At 46.6% G+C, this 18,605-nt stretch overlaps 1 protein-coding gene across 1 annotated transcript; it reads right to left on the reverse strand.

Annotated features, from left to right (window-relative positions):
- Window positions 1–2,155: 2,155 nt before the first annotated feature.
- Window positions 2,156–14,370, reverse strand: LOC309555796 (uncharacterized protein). Its single transcript, XM_082257959.1, has 2 exons — window positions 14,229–14,370; window positions 2,156–2,615 (listed from the first exon to the last, which is right to left on the reverse strand). Exons 1-2 carry the CDS (start codon window positions 14,328–14,330, stop codon window positions 2,295–2,297), a joined length of 423 nt encoding a protein of 140 aa, XP_082114085.1. The 5' UTR covers window positions 14,331–14,370; the 3' UTR covers window positions 2,156–2,294.
- Between the last annotated feature and the right edge of the window lie 4,235 nt (window positions 14,371–18,605).

The raw sequence follows: 18,605 nt of genomic DNA on the forward strand, positions 1-18,605 counted from the left end.
TAAGTATGCTCCTCAGCGCCATCTAGTGGCCATATTGTGGCATTTTTCATGTTCACTCTGTGAATAACATGTGATCTATCAAGCAAGAGGACAGCTGGCATCTCTGTAAAACTTCCAATATAGTCACATCCCAGGGAGTAAACAGACAGAGTGGCTGAATAACATGTGATCTGCAAAGAATTTAGCCTGAGAACATTCAATTTTGTCGCATTCACTCAGAATGAATCTACAGCTCTGTGAATTTTTGTTATGAATACAACCCATGAGGTTTCTAGTCTGAGGGTGACTTAATTGACTTAAGGCAGAGGTCCCTAATCCCTGGGCCATACTGGTGCCGGTACATGCCCTGGTGGGACCAGGCCGTGTGGCGGGCAACAGGTGAGGCCTAATTTGCATTTGTTGCCACCTGGGCTCCCCCCAGCCCGGCTAGCTCTCTACGATATATCTCCCACTACTCAAGCTGCATAGGGGGTGAGGAGAATAGCTGCCATACCAGTTGGAGGGTGCCAATAAGCTGATTGTTCCTGGGAATTGTAGTCAGAGAACCTGAAAAAAAAACTGAGACCAGCCCTGGGCCTGACTACCCATCCCAGAATCCCCTGCGCCAGGCCAGATCAATCAATCTAGAGCAGCCCATCAGCTCAGGTGTTCCTCAGATTTGAAATCAATGGGGTATACTTAGGTTAGTGATGTGGAAGATGGAAAGAAGGTTGGCACGGCAGCCCGGAGACTCCTATGGAGGCCATATTGGTGAGCAGGTAACAACTGGGCTGCACCACAATTTCCTCCACTGAACCGCAGAGGAGTTGTCTTCGGTGAGATCTGTCCCTGGTACCAGGGAGGTTGGGGACCACTGACTTGAAAGACCTGTTGGTCCACCTGTAGGTGGGCTTGGAGGCTGGCACTGCCCAGTTTCTGGTGGTTATACCAGTTCCTAGGTCAAAATTGGTCAACCACTGACCTGCTCTACTCCAGAACCGGCACTGGTGTAAGGCAACGGTGGGATTGAAGTCTACACTGTGCCGGAAACAGTCCTTCTAACGAGATCCCTCAAGTTTTCTACGAGGGTTCTTCAAAAGGTTTTCGCACTTTTTTTTATATATAATAGAGTTTAGAAAAGTGCGAAAACTTTTTGAAGAACCCTCGTAGAAAACTTGTTTTTTGAGGAGATCTCGTTAGAAGGACTGTTTCCGGCACAGTGGAGACTTCAATCCCACCGTAAACTTTTTGAAGACCCCTTGTAATAAAGTTTCAAATTCAGCTCTGTAAACGTTGCCCCCCAAAGCTGATACTCTACATTCCGACCTGCTCAAGCACACATGATTTTGACCACCAATAAAGTAATTTCTGGAGGTAATAAAAACAAAAAATACTAAAAATACGGGTGATAGTAATCTGTACGTCCTGAGTAATGAATCTGTACGTCCTGAGTAATGCAAAAGTCACATGACTGTAATTATTCCATACAGGCGCCATCGGTGAATGTCTGTCCCGTCATTGAAGTTGCTATTACATAGTCATCTGACAAATTGATTCCAGTTTTATTGTCCACGTTGCTCTTTTAACACCCAAATTCAGATTTTCTCAAGGTTTGTTCCAGGCGGTGTCTAAATAAGTTGATTGTCTATGAGGTGTCATGTGACTAAATGATACTTTTATGTATCTGTTATGTATGTAGTTTCATATCTCTTACAGCAAATTGTACAAAATTGGAACAATATGGAAGCAATTTGATTATGTGACACATAAGGTCCCCTTAGAGGCATCACAAGATCAAAGGGAGGAATACAACACCTTGGTGGGGTCACCCTGAGATGACGACAGAGAGATCATATCTACCAGTTGGCCCGGAGACTCCATAGAATCCTCCAGAAAAAATAGAAAATTTGACCAAAATTTGACCAAGCAAAGGAAAGTTTGAGAAGATTTTTTCACTCTCTACTAGAAGAAAAGATTGATAATTTTTATGAACGAATCTCCGACACTCTGTGAAGCCTTTTGGTCACCTGGGTTGGCTCAAGTCCTGGTTGACATCAAAGTTAAGGATTTTAATTTTTTTCAAAGTTTCTTCTGATTTGGGAAGAATTTTTTTGGATAATCCAGCTTGGCTCCATCCAATAGGGTTATGTTCGGGACTACAATAATGGGGCAGATTTTGGGTTGTATGGTCCACCAGTCATCTCATGCTTGCCAATTGTAACAGAAGTCGGCAGACCAGATTTTTCTCTTAAGCCATATCATTCAGTTTCGAATAATGTTCAGCAACTGTTCATGTGTCCCACGATCCCTTGGGCTTACTGCACATATGACCTGAAGTTGCGGTATTTGGCTGTTCTGGGCATGTCTTTATCAACCACAACCAGCTTGTGGAGAATTTCTCTGATGTCTTGATCTTCGTGTTTCTCTGTGTCGTTTTCGGTTATTATTTTAAAGTAGACGTAGTAGGGTGAGGTCTCTATGATGGCCTTGCAGGGGTCAAACGGGGGCATTTTTCTTTTGTTTTGTGTCGGCTGCGGTGCTGCTGGTAGAACTTGGTGATCCTTAGGTTTGGGAGGCACTGGTGGAGGTGGTCGCTTGTCTTCATGTGGCCGTCCATTGGCTGGTGCTGAGTCCTGCTGTAAAGGAGAGAACATTAGAAATGTTAAATAAGCTTCAAATATACACCATATGGCCAGATGTTTGAAGACACCTGACAGAGGCGTAACTAGAACCTTCAGGGCCCCGGTACAAGAAACCATGAAGGGCCCCCCGGGGCAGCACAGTAGGGAGGGGGGGGCCAGGGGAGCACACAGGGGCCCAGAGACAGCAGAGCACACAGGGGCCCAGAGACAGCAGAGCACAAGTGAACTGGATAGGAGGAGTGGCGGGGGCAGCATACAGAGGAACCAATCTCCTCCATTTTCCTCCTGCAGCTACAGGAGGAAAAAGGAGGACAGTGATTTCTCTACATGCTTCCCCCGCCGCCCCTCCTATCCAGGTGTACAGGGGAGCTGCATGGGCCCCCTGGAGCATGGGGCACGGTTGCAATTGCAACCCCTGCAACCCCTGTAGTTACGCCCCTGACACCTGACCATCACACCTATTTCAGCTTGTTGGACCTCCTAATCCAAAACCATGGTCATTAATATGGAGTTGTCCCCCTTTGAGGTTATAACACCCTCCACTCTTCTTGGAAGGTTTTTCACAAGATTTGGAGTGTGTCTATGGGAATTTATGATGAGCCTGGCTCAGTGTTCTATTAGTGTGTGACTGTGGAGGAGAGGACATTAGAGTGTAAGCTCCTCTGGTACAGAGACTGATGTGAATAGCTCAGTGTTCTCTGTACAGCACCGTGGTATAAGTCATAGCTATGCAGGTGAGTAAGATAGTTTTCTTTCGACTTATGTCACTACTATAGTTTCATGTTGCATTCTTCTGATTCTTGGTGTCAGTCATGGGTTCAGGCCTCTCGGTGTGACATGATTACACACAGGTGAAGTATGTAGAGAGTGTATGTGACTCAGGCAGGGTAACACCCTAATCCCGGGACTGAGAATCGGCGCTCACACACCTGTCCACAGCAGACGATGAGTACAGTCAGGTTATAACAGTAATATAACTATACAATATTATCAACTAATGTATATAGTCAAATCAATGACAGGGACAGATGGAGACGGAGGAACTCAAGGTTCAAAAAGAGCAATTAAATTGTTATCTCCTGGGTGGGCCGTGTACACAGAGCATCTGGCAGAACGAACACAATCTGGGGGGGGGGGGGGGCCTACGTCCATCACATGCCCGATAAAATTGCTTGAGTGTTCCCTGAACCCACAAATATATTGCTTTTTGACAATTTTTTTTAATTGCATTATTTTTTCAAACTCTATAAAAATCTAAACAAAGCTATGAGGTTGATGTCCAGTGAATGTCGGGTGAATGTACACCTACTGAAAAGTAACTAACCAAACGTTAAGAAAGAACTTCTGCTACCTTGTCCATATTTCTTTTCCTGGCTCCCCTCCACTGGAAATAAAGAAGCCCGGCTTAGAGTGGAGTACCTATGACCCAATACAGACTTGCCCCAACAGTCCGTACATTGGGTTGGAGAAGAGCATCACTGGGGAGACAGCTCTGTGCTTACTGACCACATTTTCAAGATGGCAGCACCCAACGGTAGTCGGATGATTCACTGCCGGCACAATGAAAGGTAATTAATAAACACCATTGGTATCTTGGTCCACTTCTAAATAAAGATGAGCTGGGTTCAGTCGGAACTTGGTCCTAACCCGTAAGTCATGGAAAGTTGTACTCCGATAGTTTAGTAGTAATGATGAGCTTGGTTTGCTTTGAACTTAATCCAAAACCAGTTTGGCAGAACCTGTGTGAAGCTTTCACATGATCTTATTTGACCACATTTTCAAGATGGCAGCACCCAACAGTAGTCGAAAAGATGATTCACTGCCAGCACAATGAAAGGTTATTAATAAACACTATTGGTATCTTGGTCCACTACTAAATAGGGATGAGCTGGGTTCAGTCTGAACTTGGTCCTAACCCATAAGTCATGGGAAGTTGTACTCGGATAGTTTAGTAGTAAGGATGAGCTTGGTTTGCTTTGAACTTAATCCAAAACCAGTTTGGCAGAACCTGTGGGAAGCTTTCACATGATCTCATCCCCACCAGCACAATCAGTGGTGGCCCAGAAATTTCTCAGCCTGCATATACTGAAAGGCGTGGGGACGTTTCTGACATCATTAGCTTAAAATGGCCACTTGGGCATATTTGGTCAACGACATCATGGGCTTCCCCTCCCCTTTGATAATGTGCAGCTGCAGGGAATTCCCCCGGCCCAAGCTAATTTGCCCGGTGGGGATGCAATCATGTCACCGCTTCTCATGGGTTCTGTTGAACCAGGTTCGGATCAAGTTTCATCTCAAACCAAGATCATCCTTACAACTAAACCATCTGCGGACAGGGTCTCTTTTAACTAACCATGCATGAGGCCACTGGGAATTAGGGGTGAAATAAAGGTTGGGGTCAGACCAGGCATAGCCAGCTTGTTCGCAGTCTGTGGATCAACCAAATCGATGTGGGTTTAGCTGCCCAAATTCCTGGCATCCTACTGGCTCCTGATGGTTAACTCTGTGTCTACTGGGGTCACTGACCACATTTTCAAGATGGCAGCACCCAACGGTCGTCGGAAAGATGATTCACTGCCAGCACAATGAAACACTATTGGTATCTTGGTCCACTACAAAATGGGGATGAGCTGGGTTCAGTGTGAAGTTGAACTTGGTCCTAACCCATAAGTCATAGGAAGTTGTACTCAGATAGTTTAGTAGTAAGGATGAGCTTGGTTTGCTTTGAACTTAATCCAAAACCAGTTTGGCCGGACCTGTGGGAAGCTTTCACATGATCTCATCCCAACCAGCACAATCAGCGGTGGCCCAGGCATTTCTCAGCCTGCATATACTGAAAGGCGTGGGGATTTTTGTGACCTCATTAACTTAAAAAATGGCCACTTGGGCATATTTGGTCAAGGTTAGGTGACCTATAAAGGCCATTTGGCCATATTAGGCAAAGGACATCATAGGCTTCCCCTCCTCTTTGTGAATGTGCAGTTCGGGGTGCAATCATGTGACCGCTTCTCATGGGTTCTGTTGAACCAAGTTCGGATCAAGTTTAGAGCAAACCAAGTTCATCCTTACAACCATCTGCGGACAGGGTCGCTTTAACCACTTCAGCTCCAGAAGTTTATACCCCCTTAATAACCAGGCCATTTATTTGTGATATTTTAACTAACAACTGCGCGGTCGTGCGACACTGTACCCAAATAAAATTGATGTCCTTTTTTCCCCACAAATAGAGCTTTCTTTTGGTGGTATTTGATCACCTGTGCGGTTTTTAGATTTTGTGCTATACACAAGAAAAGAGCGACAATTTTGAAAAAAAAAAAAAAAACAAACAATATTTTTCACTTTCTGCTATATAACATTCCCAATAAAAAAAAAATTAAAAATCACATTTTTTATCAGTTTAGGCCAATTTGCATTCTGCTACATATTTTTGCCCAAAAAATATTCCAAAAAGCGTATTTTAATTGGTTTGCGCAAAAGTTATCGCGTCTACAAACTACGGAATAGATTTTTTGACTTTTGATTTATTTATTTTGTTTTTATTAGCAATGGCGGCGATCTGCGATTTTTAGCGGGACTGCGACATTGCAGCGGACAGATTGGACCTGTCTCAGCTAAGCAAAAACTCAGATCTCTGTGTAACTTTCCCAGAGTTAGAAAGCACATTTAGGAGCACACTTAACCCCTGGGTTAACCCCTTCCCTGCCAGTGTCATTATTACAGTAACAGTGGATATTTTTAGCACTGATTATTGTAGTAATGTCACTGGTCCCCCCAAAAGTGTAAAAAATGTCAGTTAGGGGTCCGATCTGTCTGCCGCAATGTTGCAGTCCCACTAAAAATCGCAGATCGCAGCCATTACTAGAAAAAAAAATACATAAATAAATAAAAATGACATAAATCTTCCCCCTAGCTTGTAGACGCGATAACTTTTGCACAAACCAATCAATATACGCCTAAAAAAAACCAAAAAAACAAAAAAAAACAATAGCTTGCCTATTAGACTTTAAAATGTCCAAAAAGACACAATTCCCCTCCCACGGTCTTCATCAGGGTCTGCTGACTTCAGGTTGGCTTCACTGAACTTCCCACGAATGAACGCGGCCAGACCCGCGCGCCCCCTACTGAGCACACCGCAACGACGCTCCTGATTGTCTGTTTATCTCCATGCAGCAGCCATTAATTGCTGAGGATCAAAAATGACGTTCCCACTAAGCACGTCAGGACCAGCAAGAACCATTAAAGGTCTTCAATTAGAGCTGGCAGCCATAAGGACGCAGGATATGCCGCGACGAGTCTTATTCTAAGAAAAGGCATCAAAACGGCGATCCTCCCACTGACACCATACTGAGAGGAGGCAATATATTATATTATTTTATATTCTTCTTTAATATAATTATTTATATAATGAAAGTTTTTTATGATTTTAGACAATTATGGCCCCAAACATGCTTATCAGAACTGGCTCTAGGTGTATCTTCTGTACACTTTTCAAGATACGCTACTGGGTTGTGAATCAAATTTTTTTTTTTTTTTATGAAAAATAGATTACAGGACCATTAAGTAGTGGGTGTGTAGAGATTATTTCTAGAGAATAAGGATATTGCTTAGCATCACTAATATCATTATGCATCTCTTAAAAAACCTTTTATCATAAATGTTGCCATTCCACATTGATAGATCAGAAAAAGTCATAGATTACATGTTTTTGCACCTGCCATGCTTCCCTATTGGGCAGTGATGCTGTATGATGCATCTCATGGCCAATAGGAAGGCACTTGGGGTGCCCTTTTATAATCCATTATTCAGTCAGCCCACTATAATGCAGGAGAACAGAAGAGGAGTTTTTAGTGCAATCAATTGTGCAGTCAGCCCACCATAATGCAGGAGGACAGGTGAGGAGCTCCTAGTACAATCCATTGTGCAGTCAGTCCACCATAGTGCAGGAGGACAGGTGAGGAGCTCCTATTACATTTAATTGTGCAGTCAGTCCACCATAGTGCAGGAGGACAGGCGAGGAGCTCAGGGCCGATCCTAGGGTCACAGGCGCCTGGGTGCAGAAATTTTTCTGGCGCCCCCATATGGGCGTGGTCATCTTACTAGCTCCTCCCCTTTACACATGTTTCTATGGCAACGACTCAAACACAGAGATGCTCCCCTAAGAAGTCTTCCTTACCCCGGGACCCTCCTACGATCTCTTAACAATAAACAAATTACAGGAAGAGAAGCAGAGTACTCTAATGGGAACTGGAGGGGGGTCTATCTAATGGACACAGAGAGGGCATCTGTTAGAGAGTCTGTTAGACAGAGCCCTCAGACAGGAGATGGTCAGAGACTGCAGACTTTATACAAGAGATGGTCAGAGACTGCGGATATGATACAAGAGATTAATGCTATGATGCAGCCTCATCAGTGCCCACCAAATGCAGTCTACCAGTGCCCACTAAATGCAGCCTACCAAAGCCCACCAAATGCAGCCTTATCAGTGCCCACCAAATGCAGCCTTATCAGTGCCCACCAAATGCAGGCTTATCAGTGCCCACCAAATGCAGGCTTATCAGTGCCCACCAAATGCAGCCTACCAGTGCCCACCAAATGCAGCTTACCAGTGCCCACCAAATGCAGCCTTATCAGTGCACACCAAATGCAGCCTACCAGTGCCCACCAAATGCAGCCTCATCAGTGCCCACCAAATGCAGCTTACCAGTGCCCACCAAATGCAGCTTACCAGTGCCCACCAAATGCAGCTTACCAGTGCCCACCAAATGCAGCCTTATCAGTGCCCACCAAATGCGGCTTACCAGAGCCCACCAAATGCAGCCTACCAGTGCCCACCAAATGCAGCCTTATCAGTGCCCACCAAATGCAGCTTACCAGTGCCCACCAAATGCAGCCTTATCAGTGCACACCAAATGCAGCCTACCAGTGCCCACCAAATGCAGCCTCATCAGTGTCCACCAAATGCAGCCTTCCAGTGCCCACCAAATGCAGCCTTATCAGTGCCCACCAAATGCAGCCTACCAGTGCCCACCAAATGCAGCTTACCAGTCCCCACAAAATGCAGCTTACCAGTGCCCACCAAATGCAGCCTACCAGTGCCCACCAAATGCAGCTTACCAGTCCCCACAAAATGCAGCTTACCAGTGCCCACCAAATGCAGCCTACCAGTGCCCACCAAATGCAGCTTACCAGTCCCCACAAAATGCAGCTTACCAGTGCCCACCAAATGCAGCCTACCAGTGCCCACCAAATGCAGCCTTATCAGTGCCCACCAAATGCAGCCTACCAGTGCCCACCAAATGCAGATTACCACAGCCCACCAAATGCAGATTACCACAGCCCACCAAATGGAGCCTTAACAGTGCCCACCAAATGCAGCCTACCCCCCACCCTGACCACACGCTCAGATACCCCCCACTCTGATCACACCCCCCAGATACCCCACCATCCGGATCACAAACACATCCAGATACCCCCACCCTGATCACACGCCCAGATACCCTCACTCTGAACACGCCCCCCAGCTACCCCCCACTCTGATCATACCCCCTACTCTGATCACGCCCCCCCCCCCCCAGATACTCCTTCATCCTTATCGCACACCTCCAGATATCCCCACTCTGATCACATGCTCAGATACCCCCTACTCTGAAAACACCCCTCATATACCAGCCCCCACTCTGATCACACCCCCCAAATACCCCCCCCCCACTCTGATCACAGCCCCCAGATACCCCCATACTCTGAAAACTCCCCTCATATACCCACCCCCACGCTGATCACACCCCCTTAGATACCCCCTCACTCTGACCACCCCCCCCTCCAGATACCCACCACACTCTAAACACACCACCTAGATACCCCCCCACCTAGATATCCCACCCCACTCTGATCACACCCCCCTAAATACCCCCCAGTCTGCTCACACACTACAGTCTTTCTTTACATTACAGTATCTCCCCTGTCTGGGGACACTTACTTTTGTCAGGCTCCAGAATGAGGACACATCATGGGACAGCCTCAGACATTAGGCTCACTACAGGCTCCTGGGGGAGGAGCCGAGTGCAGAGGGGTGGAGCCCTGTCCATAGTGCTGCATGTGGATCTTCTGATTGGCCCTCCGCTGTGGCCAATGGAGACAGAATAGGCGTGGACTAAAGCATGTGAGAGACACCGGCCGCTCTCTCTTCTCCCGCACTGATAAGGGAGGGGGAGGGGGGGCACTCTGACAGCCCGCAGCTCGCCTCTCCCCAGTGTCACAGCGCCGGCCCTGGGTACACCTCTGGAGGAGGAGAGGACAGACCGGCGCCGCAGCTAGTCTCTCCCCTGTGTCACAGCGCTGGTCTGTGTACGCCGCTGGAGGAGGAGAGGACTCAGTGCCACTGGAGCTTCGGCGCCCCTCCCCCGCCTCAGCTTGCGGCGCCTGGGTGCGGTGAACCCCGTGAACCCGCCCAGGATCGGCCCTGGAGGAGCTCCTAGTACAATCCATTGTGCAGTCAGTCCACCATAGTGCAGGGGAACAGATAAGGAACCCCTTGTACAATGCAGCGTACCATCATCCCATACTGCAGAAGGTGAGGTGAGGGGCTTCTTGTAGTACGATCCATTGTGCAGTCAGCCCACCATACTGGTGCAGGAGGACCAGGGCCGCCATCAGGGGGGTACAGCCAGTACTCCTGTATGGGGCCCCGGCACATAGGGGGGCCCGGACAGCAGGAAGATCGGTAGGATGACAGCATACCTCCCAACCTGGGCAGGACTGTCCCGCTGTACAGAGGCTTTGTCCGGCATAATTCTGGTGATAAATGTTAGCTTCTAGCTCAGAAGGACCAACAGCAGTGGGAACATTTAGAACAGCCAGGGATTGGCTAACAAACCAGCTGGGTGTGCACTATGCAGAGACTGCACCTGTCAAATTCATGCTGTGATGTCGGTAATGGGCGGGACTGCTACTCAGACCCGCCCCCTGTGTCAAGCAACACGTGCATACTGCATAGGGAAGAAGGAGAAGGAAGATATGGCAGCCAGCAACAGAAAGGTATTTTAGAAAGGAAATCATGTGGAAGATGGGGGACCTTTGGGGAAGATGAGGGCAGAGGAGAGGTGTGTGTGTTCCAGAGGTTGTAGCAGCTGGGAAGAGGTGCAGTACAGAGGCATTTACATAAATTCGCTACTATGTACAGCTTGGTATGGCACTACTCCTGATTTTTAACATTGGCCTCAATGGAGAATCTTGGTCAATTTGGTATGGCACTGCTCCCTGTCTAACATTTGCATCTATAGGGAAATCTTGGTCAGCTTAGTAAGGTACTACTCCCTATCTAGCACTCTCCTGAACCCTGTGCATAATGCACTCCAGAACCCTGCATTCTGTATCTAGCATTCTCCTGAATGTATTCCTGACCCCTAAACTCCATACGTAATGCATTCCTGACCCCTGCACTCTGTACGTAATGCATTCCTGACCCCTGCACTCTGTACGTAATGCATTCCTGACCCCTTCACTCTGTACGTAATGTATTCCTGACCCCTGCACTCTGTACGTAATGCATTCCTGACCCCTGCACTCTGTACGTAATGTATTCCTGACCCCTGCACTCTGTACATAATGTATTCCTGACCCCTGCACTCTGTACGTAATGCATTCCTGACCCCTGCACTCTGTATGTAATGCCTTCCTGACCCCTGCACTCTGTATGTAATGCATTCCTGACCCCTGCACTCTGTACGTAATGTATTCCTGACCCCTGCACTCTGTATGTAATGCATTCCTGACCCCTGCACTCTGTATGTAATGCATTCCTGACCCCTGCACTCTGTATGTAATGCATTCCTGACCCCTGCACTCTGTACGTAATGCATTCCTGACCCCTGCACTCTGTATGAGGATGGGGTTGTGGATTTGTGGAGGGATTTGGGGGGTTGCGCTGTGAGGGGTGATTGGGAGGGATTTCTGCCCAATTATAATATAATTTTGATATTTTCGGTGGAAGGGGGGGGGGCCCTGCCAGGTAGGCTGTATGGGACCCCAGGATTTCTAGAGGCAGCCATGAGGAGGACATGTGAGGAGCTCCTAGTACCTTCCATTGTGCAGTCAGCCCACCATGACGCAGAAGGACAGATGAGGGGGATCCTAGTACAATCCATTTTGCAGTCAGCCCATCATACTGCAGGAGAACAAGTAAGGAACCCCTTGTACAATGTAGGGTACTGTCATCCCACCATACTGCAGGAGGACAGGTGAGGGGCTTCTAGTACGATCCATTTGGCAGTCAGCCCACCATAATGCAGGAGGACAGGTGAGGAACCCCTTGTAGAATGCAGTGTACAGTCATCCCACCATACTGCAGGAGGACAGGTGAGGATCACCCTGTACAATGCACTCTGCAGTCAGCCCACCATACTGCAGGAGGACAGGTCCACTTTATACAATTGTAATCAGGAAGAATCAGTATAAGACTGAGATTGATATTTTGTTTCTTTCTCTTTTTATTTTGTTACATTTGCTACATGTTAGTCTGCAGATACTGAATTGTATCATTAGTGTGTCTGATGAATGGTCATTTCCTCCATGGGGAAAGGGGGGGGGGGGGCATAGGAGGTGTATCAGACTGCTGGCAGGTAATAAGGTACAGATGATGAAGTCCCTTACAATTTGGCGCAGTTTATAAATACGCACCGGCTGGGCGGACATGGGAGAGCTAAATCTTATTATTAGAAGGAATTCTGCTCCTTGCCGACAAACATCTTCAGTAGAGGAGGCCATCAACAAGGGGTTAATTCACTCCCTAACAAGACATTGAAATCTCATGCGCAACTCCGGGCTTTTTTTTAACTACTTTTCCCCCCCACCGGGACAATTTAAAAAAAAATTTGCACACATTTTAAAATCAGAAATTTTTTTTGGGTGGCAGTGGCAATCTTTTATGTCACCTGATATTTGCAAGCTCTATATTTTTAGGGGACAAAATGGACTGAAATAAATGTGCACAATATGACCCCCCCCCCCCACCCTAAAAAAAAAAAAAAAAAAAATATGGAGCTGCGTCTAGTAAATACATACCAAACAAGCCTTAAAGTTATATGCAACCTTGAAATGGCAAAAGACGAAAATTACCCAAAATTGTTCATAGGCAACACTTTAAAAGCCTTTACAGGTCATCAGTTTGGAGATACCCACAAATGATGGCCCATGAATTATCGATCTCACTCTGACAGACGTGGTGATATATTACATGTGTGGTGCAATCGTTGTTTACATACACATGTGCGCACGACCAGCCTAAGGCTCAGCGACCTGCTACATGGTAAACAATTTAAAATAATTTTTTTTCATCAATTTTAGGCCAATTTGTATTCTGCTACATATTTTTGGTAAAAAAAAAAAAAAAAAATCCCCAATAAGTGTATATTGATTGGTTTGCACAAAAGTTATCACATCTACTAGGACTAAGAGATAGATTTATTTCATTTTTATTTATTTATTAATTTTTACTAGTAAAAGCGATTTTTAGCGGGACTGCGACATTGTGGCGGACAGATCGGACCCCTAACTGACATTTGTGACACTTTTGGGGGGACACTTGTTCTGTTTGGGCTCCAGCATCATGAAGGCCAATGAACACAGCAGACAGGTCAGGGATAAAGTTGTGGAGAAGTGTAAAGCAGGGTTAGGTTATAAAAAAATCTCCCAAGCTTGGAACATCTCACAGAGCGCTGTTCAAACCATCATCGGAAAATGGAAAGAGTATGGCACAACTGCAACCCTACCAAGACATGGTCGTCCACCTAAACTGACCGGCCGGGCAAGGAGAGCATTGATCAGAGAAGCAGCCAAGAGGCTCATGGGAACTCTGGAGGAGCTGAAGAGATCCACAGCTCAGGTGGGAGAATCTGTCCACAGGACAACTATTAGTTTTGCGCTTTTTTACTTAAAGGAGCAATGCTGATATATATACTGTCCAGTTCTGGTCGCCAGTCCTCAGGAGGGATGTGTTGGAGCTGGAGAGAGTCCGGAGAAGGGCAACTAAACTAATTAGGGGATTGGAGGACCTTGATTATGAAGAGCGTCTGCAATCGCTTGATTTATTCTCCCTGGAGAAGAGACGTCTGAGAGGGGACATGATAGCAATTTATAAATATCTCAATGGCGATCTCAGCATAGAAGAAAAGCTATTCAGTCGAAAGGATTGCATGAGGACTCGAGGGCATACAATGCGATTAGAGGAGAAGCGTTTTAACCTCAGGCAACGTGGGGGGGTTCTTTACTGTTAGGGCTACAAGATTGTGGAATTCTATACCACAAGAGGTGGTTTCTGCGGGAAGTATGGTGGCTTTTAAAAGACTCTTAGACTTACATCTCAAGGATCAGAACATTCAGGGGTATGTGAGATGATTACGGCCACACACACCTACACAGGTTGAACTGGATGGACTATTGTCTTTATTCAACCTCCACTACTATGTAACTATATATCACTATAAAACAGTGGGGGGCCCTGGGAAATTTTGATGGTCAGGTCCAGGGGGGGCCCAGGCCTAAAGCTGTGTAAGGGGGCCCCAAAATTTCCAATGGCTGCCCTGAGTGTTAAAAACCAGAGAAGGATCTTACCTTGTTCTGTTTGGGCTCCGGGATCCTGGGAATATACTCGGCATACTTCTGAGGTCCGATCGGCAGCGATCCCTGCGTGCGATACTTCAGTGTGGTGTCCATGTCAGCTGGCTGGGTGGAAGGGTTGTGCGGGAAGAAGGCGGCTCTCAGCTTTATATATATATGTGTGACACTCGTCTACGAGTCATCCCTTTACAATGTGCGGGGCGTGTTGTGATCTGTTCGTAGGGTTTTCACAGGCTCGGCCGCATTAGTAATTTATGAGTGCCGTAAAAGCATTTTTTAATAAACCAACATTGACACATCTGCCTTTCCTTCCAGGAGTCCGACAACAACATCGGCGTCAATGTGTCCCGGCGGGAGGATTGTGTGTGCAGAGACCGAGGAGTGACACCGAGTCGTTACAGGTGACAAGGCTGATCCTCCGTCAGCTCAGCCAAGGACAGATCTGGAGCTGTCAGGGAAAAGTCACAACTAAAATGAAAAGTTTGTTTTGTCTATTGTAACAGTTACTGAAACAATTTTATGTCAGCGTCATTTTTTATTTTGTTACTTTGTTGCTGCTCCATATTTCTGTGAGGTTAGCAGCCAGATAGGTGATGACAACTGAAATTGCAGATGTCCACCAGCCAACAATTCCCATAATCTGAAATCTCCCCCAATCACTCGTTCTCCAGTCAATTCAGCATTCTCTGTAATAGAAGAGGTATTCTACCCCCCTCTCCAGTGCCCTGTGTCTCCTACCTCCTCTCCATTCTCTGTAATAGAAGAGGTATTCTTCTCCCTTCTCCGGTGTCCTGTGTCTCCTACCTCCTCTCCATTCTCTGTAATAGAAGAGGTATTATACCCCCCTCTCCGGTGTCCTGTGTCTCCTACCTCCTCTCCATTCTCTGTAATAGAAGAGGTATTATACCCCCCTCTCCGGTGTCCTGTGTCTCCTACCTCCTCTCCATTCTCTGTAATAGAAGAGGTATTGTAACCCCCTCTCCGGTGTCCTGTGTCTCCTACCTCCCCTCCATTTCCTGTAATAGAAGAGGTATTATACCCCCCACTCCCGTGTTCTGTGTCTCCTACCTCCCCTGCATTCCCTGTAATAGAAGAGGTATTATACCCCCCTCTCCCATGTTCTGTGTCTCCTACCTCCCCTCCATTCTCTGTAATAAAAGAGGTATTATACCCCCCTCTCCAGTGTTCTGTGTCTCCTACCTCCCCTCCATTCTCTGTAATATAAGAGGTATTATACTCCCTCTCCAGTGTCCTGTGTCTCCTACCTCCTCTCCATTCTCTGTAATAGAAGAGGTATTATACCCCCCTCTCCGGTGTCCTGTGTCTCCTACCTCCTCTCCATTCTCTGTAATAGGATAGGTATTATACCCCCCTCTCCGGTGTCCTGTATCTCCTACCTCCTCTCCATTCTCTGTAATAGAAGAGGTATTGTAACCCCCTCTCCGGTGTTCTGTGTCTCCTACCTCCCCTCCATTTCCTGTAATAGAAGAGGTATTATACCCCCCTCTCCCATGTTCTGTGTCTCCTACCTCCCCTCCATTCTCTGTAATAAAAGAGGTATTATACCCCCCTCTCCAGTGTTCTGTGTCTCCTACCTCCCCTCCATTCTCTGTAATATAAGAGGTATTATACTCCCTCTCCAGTGTTCTGTGTCTCCTACCTCCTCTCCATTCTCTGTAATAAAAGAGGTATTATACTCCCTCTCCAGTGTCCTGTGTCTCCTACCTCCCCTCCATTCTCTGTAATAGAAGAGGTATTCTACTCCCTTCTCCGGTGTCCTGTGTCTCCTACCTCCCCTCCATTCTCTGTAATAGAAGAGGTATTGTACCCCCCTCTCCCGTGTTCTGTGTCTCCTACCTCCCCTCCATTCTCTGTAATAGAAGAGGTAGACTCTCCTTTCCAGTGTCCTGTGTCTCCTACCTCCCCTCCATTTCCTGTAATAGAATAGGTATTATACCCCCCTCTCCAGTGTCCTGTGTCTCCTACCTCCTCTCCATTCTCTGTAATAGAAGAGGTATTCTACTCCCTTCTCCGGTGTCCTGTGTCTCCTACCTCCCCTCCATTCTCTGTAATAGAAGTGGTATTATACCCCCCTCTCCCATGTTCTGTGTCTCCTACCTTCTCTCCATTCTCTGTAATAGAAGAGGTATTAGACTCTCCTCTCCAGTGCCCTGTGTCTCCTACTTCCCCTCTATTCTCTGTAATAGAAGAGGTATTATACCCCCCTCTCCAGTGTCCCATGTCTTCTACCTCCTCTCCATTCTCTGTAATAGAAGAGGTATTATACCCCCCTCTCTGGTGTCCTGTGTCTCCTATGTCCCTTTCATTCTCCGTAATATAAGAGGTATTATACCCCCCTCTCCGGTGTCCTGTATCTCCTACCTCCTCTCTATTCTCTGTAATAGAAGAGGCATTATACTCCCCTCTCCAGTGTCCCATGTCTCCTACCTCCTCTCCATTCTCTGTAATAGAAGAGGTATTATACCCCCCTCTCTGGTGTCCTGTGTCTCCTATGTCCCTTCCATTCTCCGTAATATAAGAGGTATTATACTCCCCTCTCCGGTGTCCTGTGTCTCCTACCTCCCCTCCATTCTCTGTAAAAGAAGAGGTATTATACCCCCCTCTCCAGTGTCCCTTGTCTCCTACCTCCCCTCCATTTCCTGTAATAGAAGAGGTATTATACCCCCCTCTCCCGTGTTCTGTGTCTCCTACCTTCCCTCCATTCTCTGTAATAGAAGAGGTATTATACTCCCCTCTCCAGTGTCCCTTGTCTCCTACCTCCCCTCCATTTCCTGTAATAGAAGAGGTATTATACCCCCCTCTCCACTCTGCGTGTATTTAGAAATATTAATACCTTCACGCCAACGTAGCACAAATATGAAGCTCCACTAGACTGTGTTTTTTTACGTGGGGTTGTATATTTGCATATCTGCCTTTGTGCTGGGAGTGCGCCACACGAGGTCTCACTGTGAGCTCTGAGAACTCCTGATTCTTGGTCACCTGATCACTGTGATAGCCTCTGATTGGCTATCACAGTGATATGTCACTGTGAAGCCTGCCCCCGTGTTTTCTTTCTCTGTGAATGGAGGAGAGAGATACATTGTATCTCTCTCCTCCATTCTCTAGAGGGAAAATAGAAAAATATAATTAATAGGAAAATAGAATTAAAAAATGTGGCAAATAATTGTGACGTGGAAAGAAAACGATAAATGGTTTTCAACATTTTTTACAAATAAATATCTGAAAAGTGTGGCGTGCATTTGTTTTCAGCCCCCTTTACTCTGATACCCCTAACTAAAATCTAGTAGAACCAATTGCCTTTAGAAGTCACCTAATTAGTAAATAGACTCCCCCTGTGTGTTATTTAATCTCAGTATAAATACAGATGTTCTGTGAAGCCCTCAGAGGTTTGTTAGAGAACCTTAGTGAACAAACAGCATCATGAAGGCCAAGGAACACACCAGACAGGTCAGGGATAAAGTTATGGAGAAGTGTAAAGCAGGGTTAGGTTATAAAAAAATCTCCCAAGCTTTGAACATCTCACGGAGCGCTGTTCAATCCATCATGGGAAAATGGAAAGAGTATGGCACAACTGCAACCCTACCAAGACATGGCCGTCCACCTAAACTGACCGGCCGGGCAAGGAGAGCATTCATCAGAGAAGCAGCCAAGAGGCCCATGGGAACTCTGGAGGAGCTGCAGAGATCCACAGCTCAGGTGGGAGAATCTGTCCACAGGACAACTATTAGTCGTGGGCTCCACAAATCTGCCCTTTATGGACGAGTGAGAAGAAGAAAGCCATTGGTGGAAGAAAGCCATAAGAAGTCCTGTTTGCAGTTTGGGAGAAGCCATGTGGGGGACACAGCAAACATGTGGAAGAAGGTGCTCTGCTCAGATGAGACCAAAATTCAACTTTTTGGCTTAAAAGTAAAACGCTATGTGTGGGGGAAAACTAACACTGCATATCACCCTGAACACACCATCCCCACTGTGAAACATGGTGGTGGCAGCATCATGTTGTGGGGATGCTTTTCTACAGCAGGGACAGGGAAGCTTGTAAGAGTTGATGGGAAGATGGATGGAGCCAAATACAGGACAATCTTAGAAGAAAACCTGTTAGAGTGTGCAAAAGACTTGAGACCGGGGCGGAGGTTCACCTTCCAGCAGGACAACGACACAAAACATCCAGCCAGAGCTACAATGGAATGGTTCACATCAAAGCATATTCACATGTTAGAATGGCCCAGTCACAGTCCAGACCTAAATCCCATTGAGAATCTGTGCCAAGACTTGAAAATTGCTGTTCACAGACGCTCTCCATCCAATCTGACAGAGCTTGAGATATTTTGCAAAGAAGAATGGGCAGAAATG

The sequence above is a fragment of the Pelophylax lessonae genome (assembly GCF_965119305.1).
Source record: "Pelophylax lessonae genome assembly, chromosome: 5".
In the NCBI taxonomy this organism is placed as follows: domain Eukaryota; kingdom Metazoa; phylum Chordata; class Amphibia; order Anura; family Ranidae; genus Pelophylax; species Pelophylax lessonae.

Excerpts from the sequence above, each read along its gene's own strand:
- LOC309555796 (XM_082257959.1), bottom strand. The coding sequence starts at position 14,330 with ATGGACACCACACTGAAGTATCGCACGCAGGGATCGCTGCCGATCGGA. Across the intron at positions 2,616-14,228 it reads CGGAGCCCAAACAGAACAAG|CAGGACTCAGCACCAGCCAA; the intron begins GTAAGATCCTTC and ends TCTCCTTTACAG.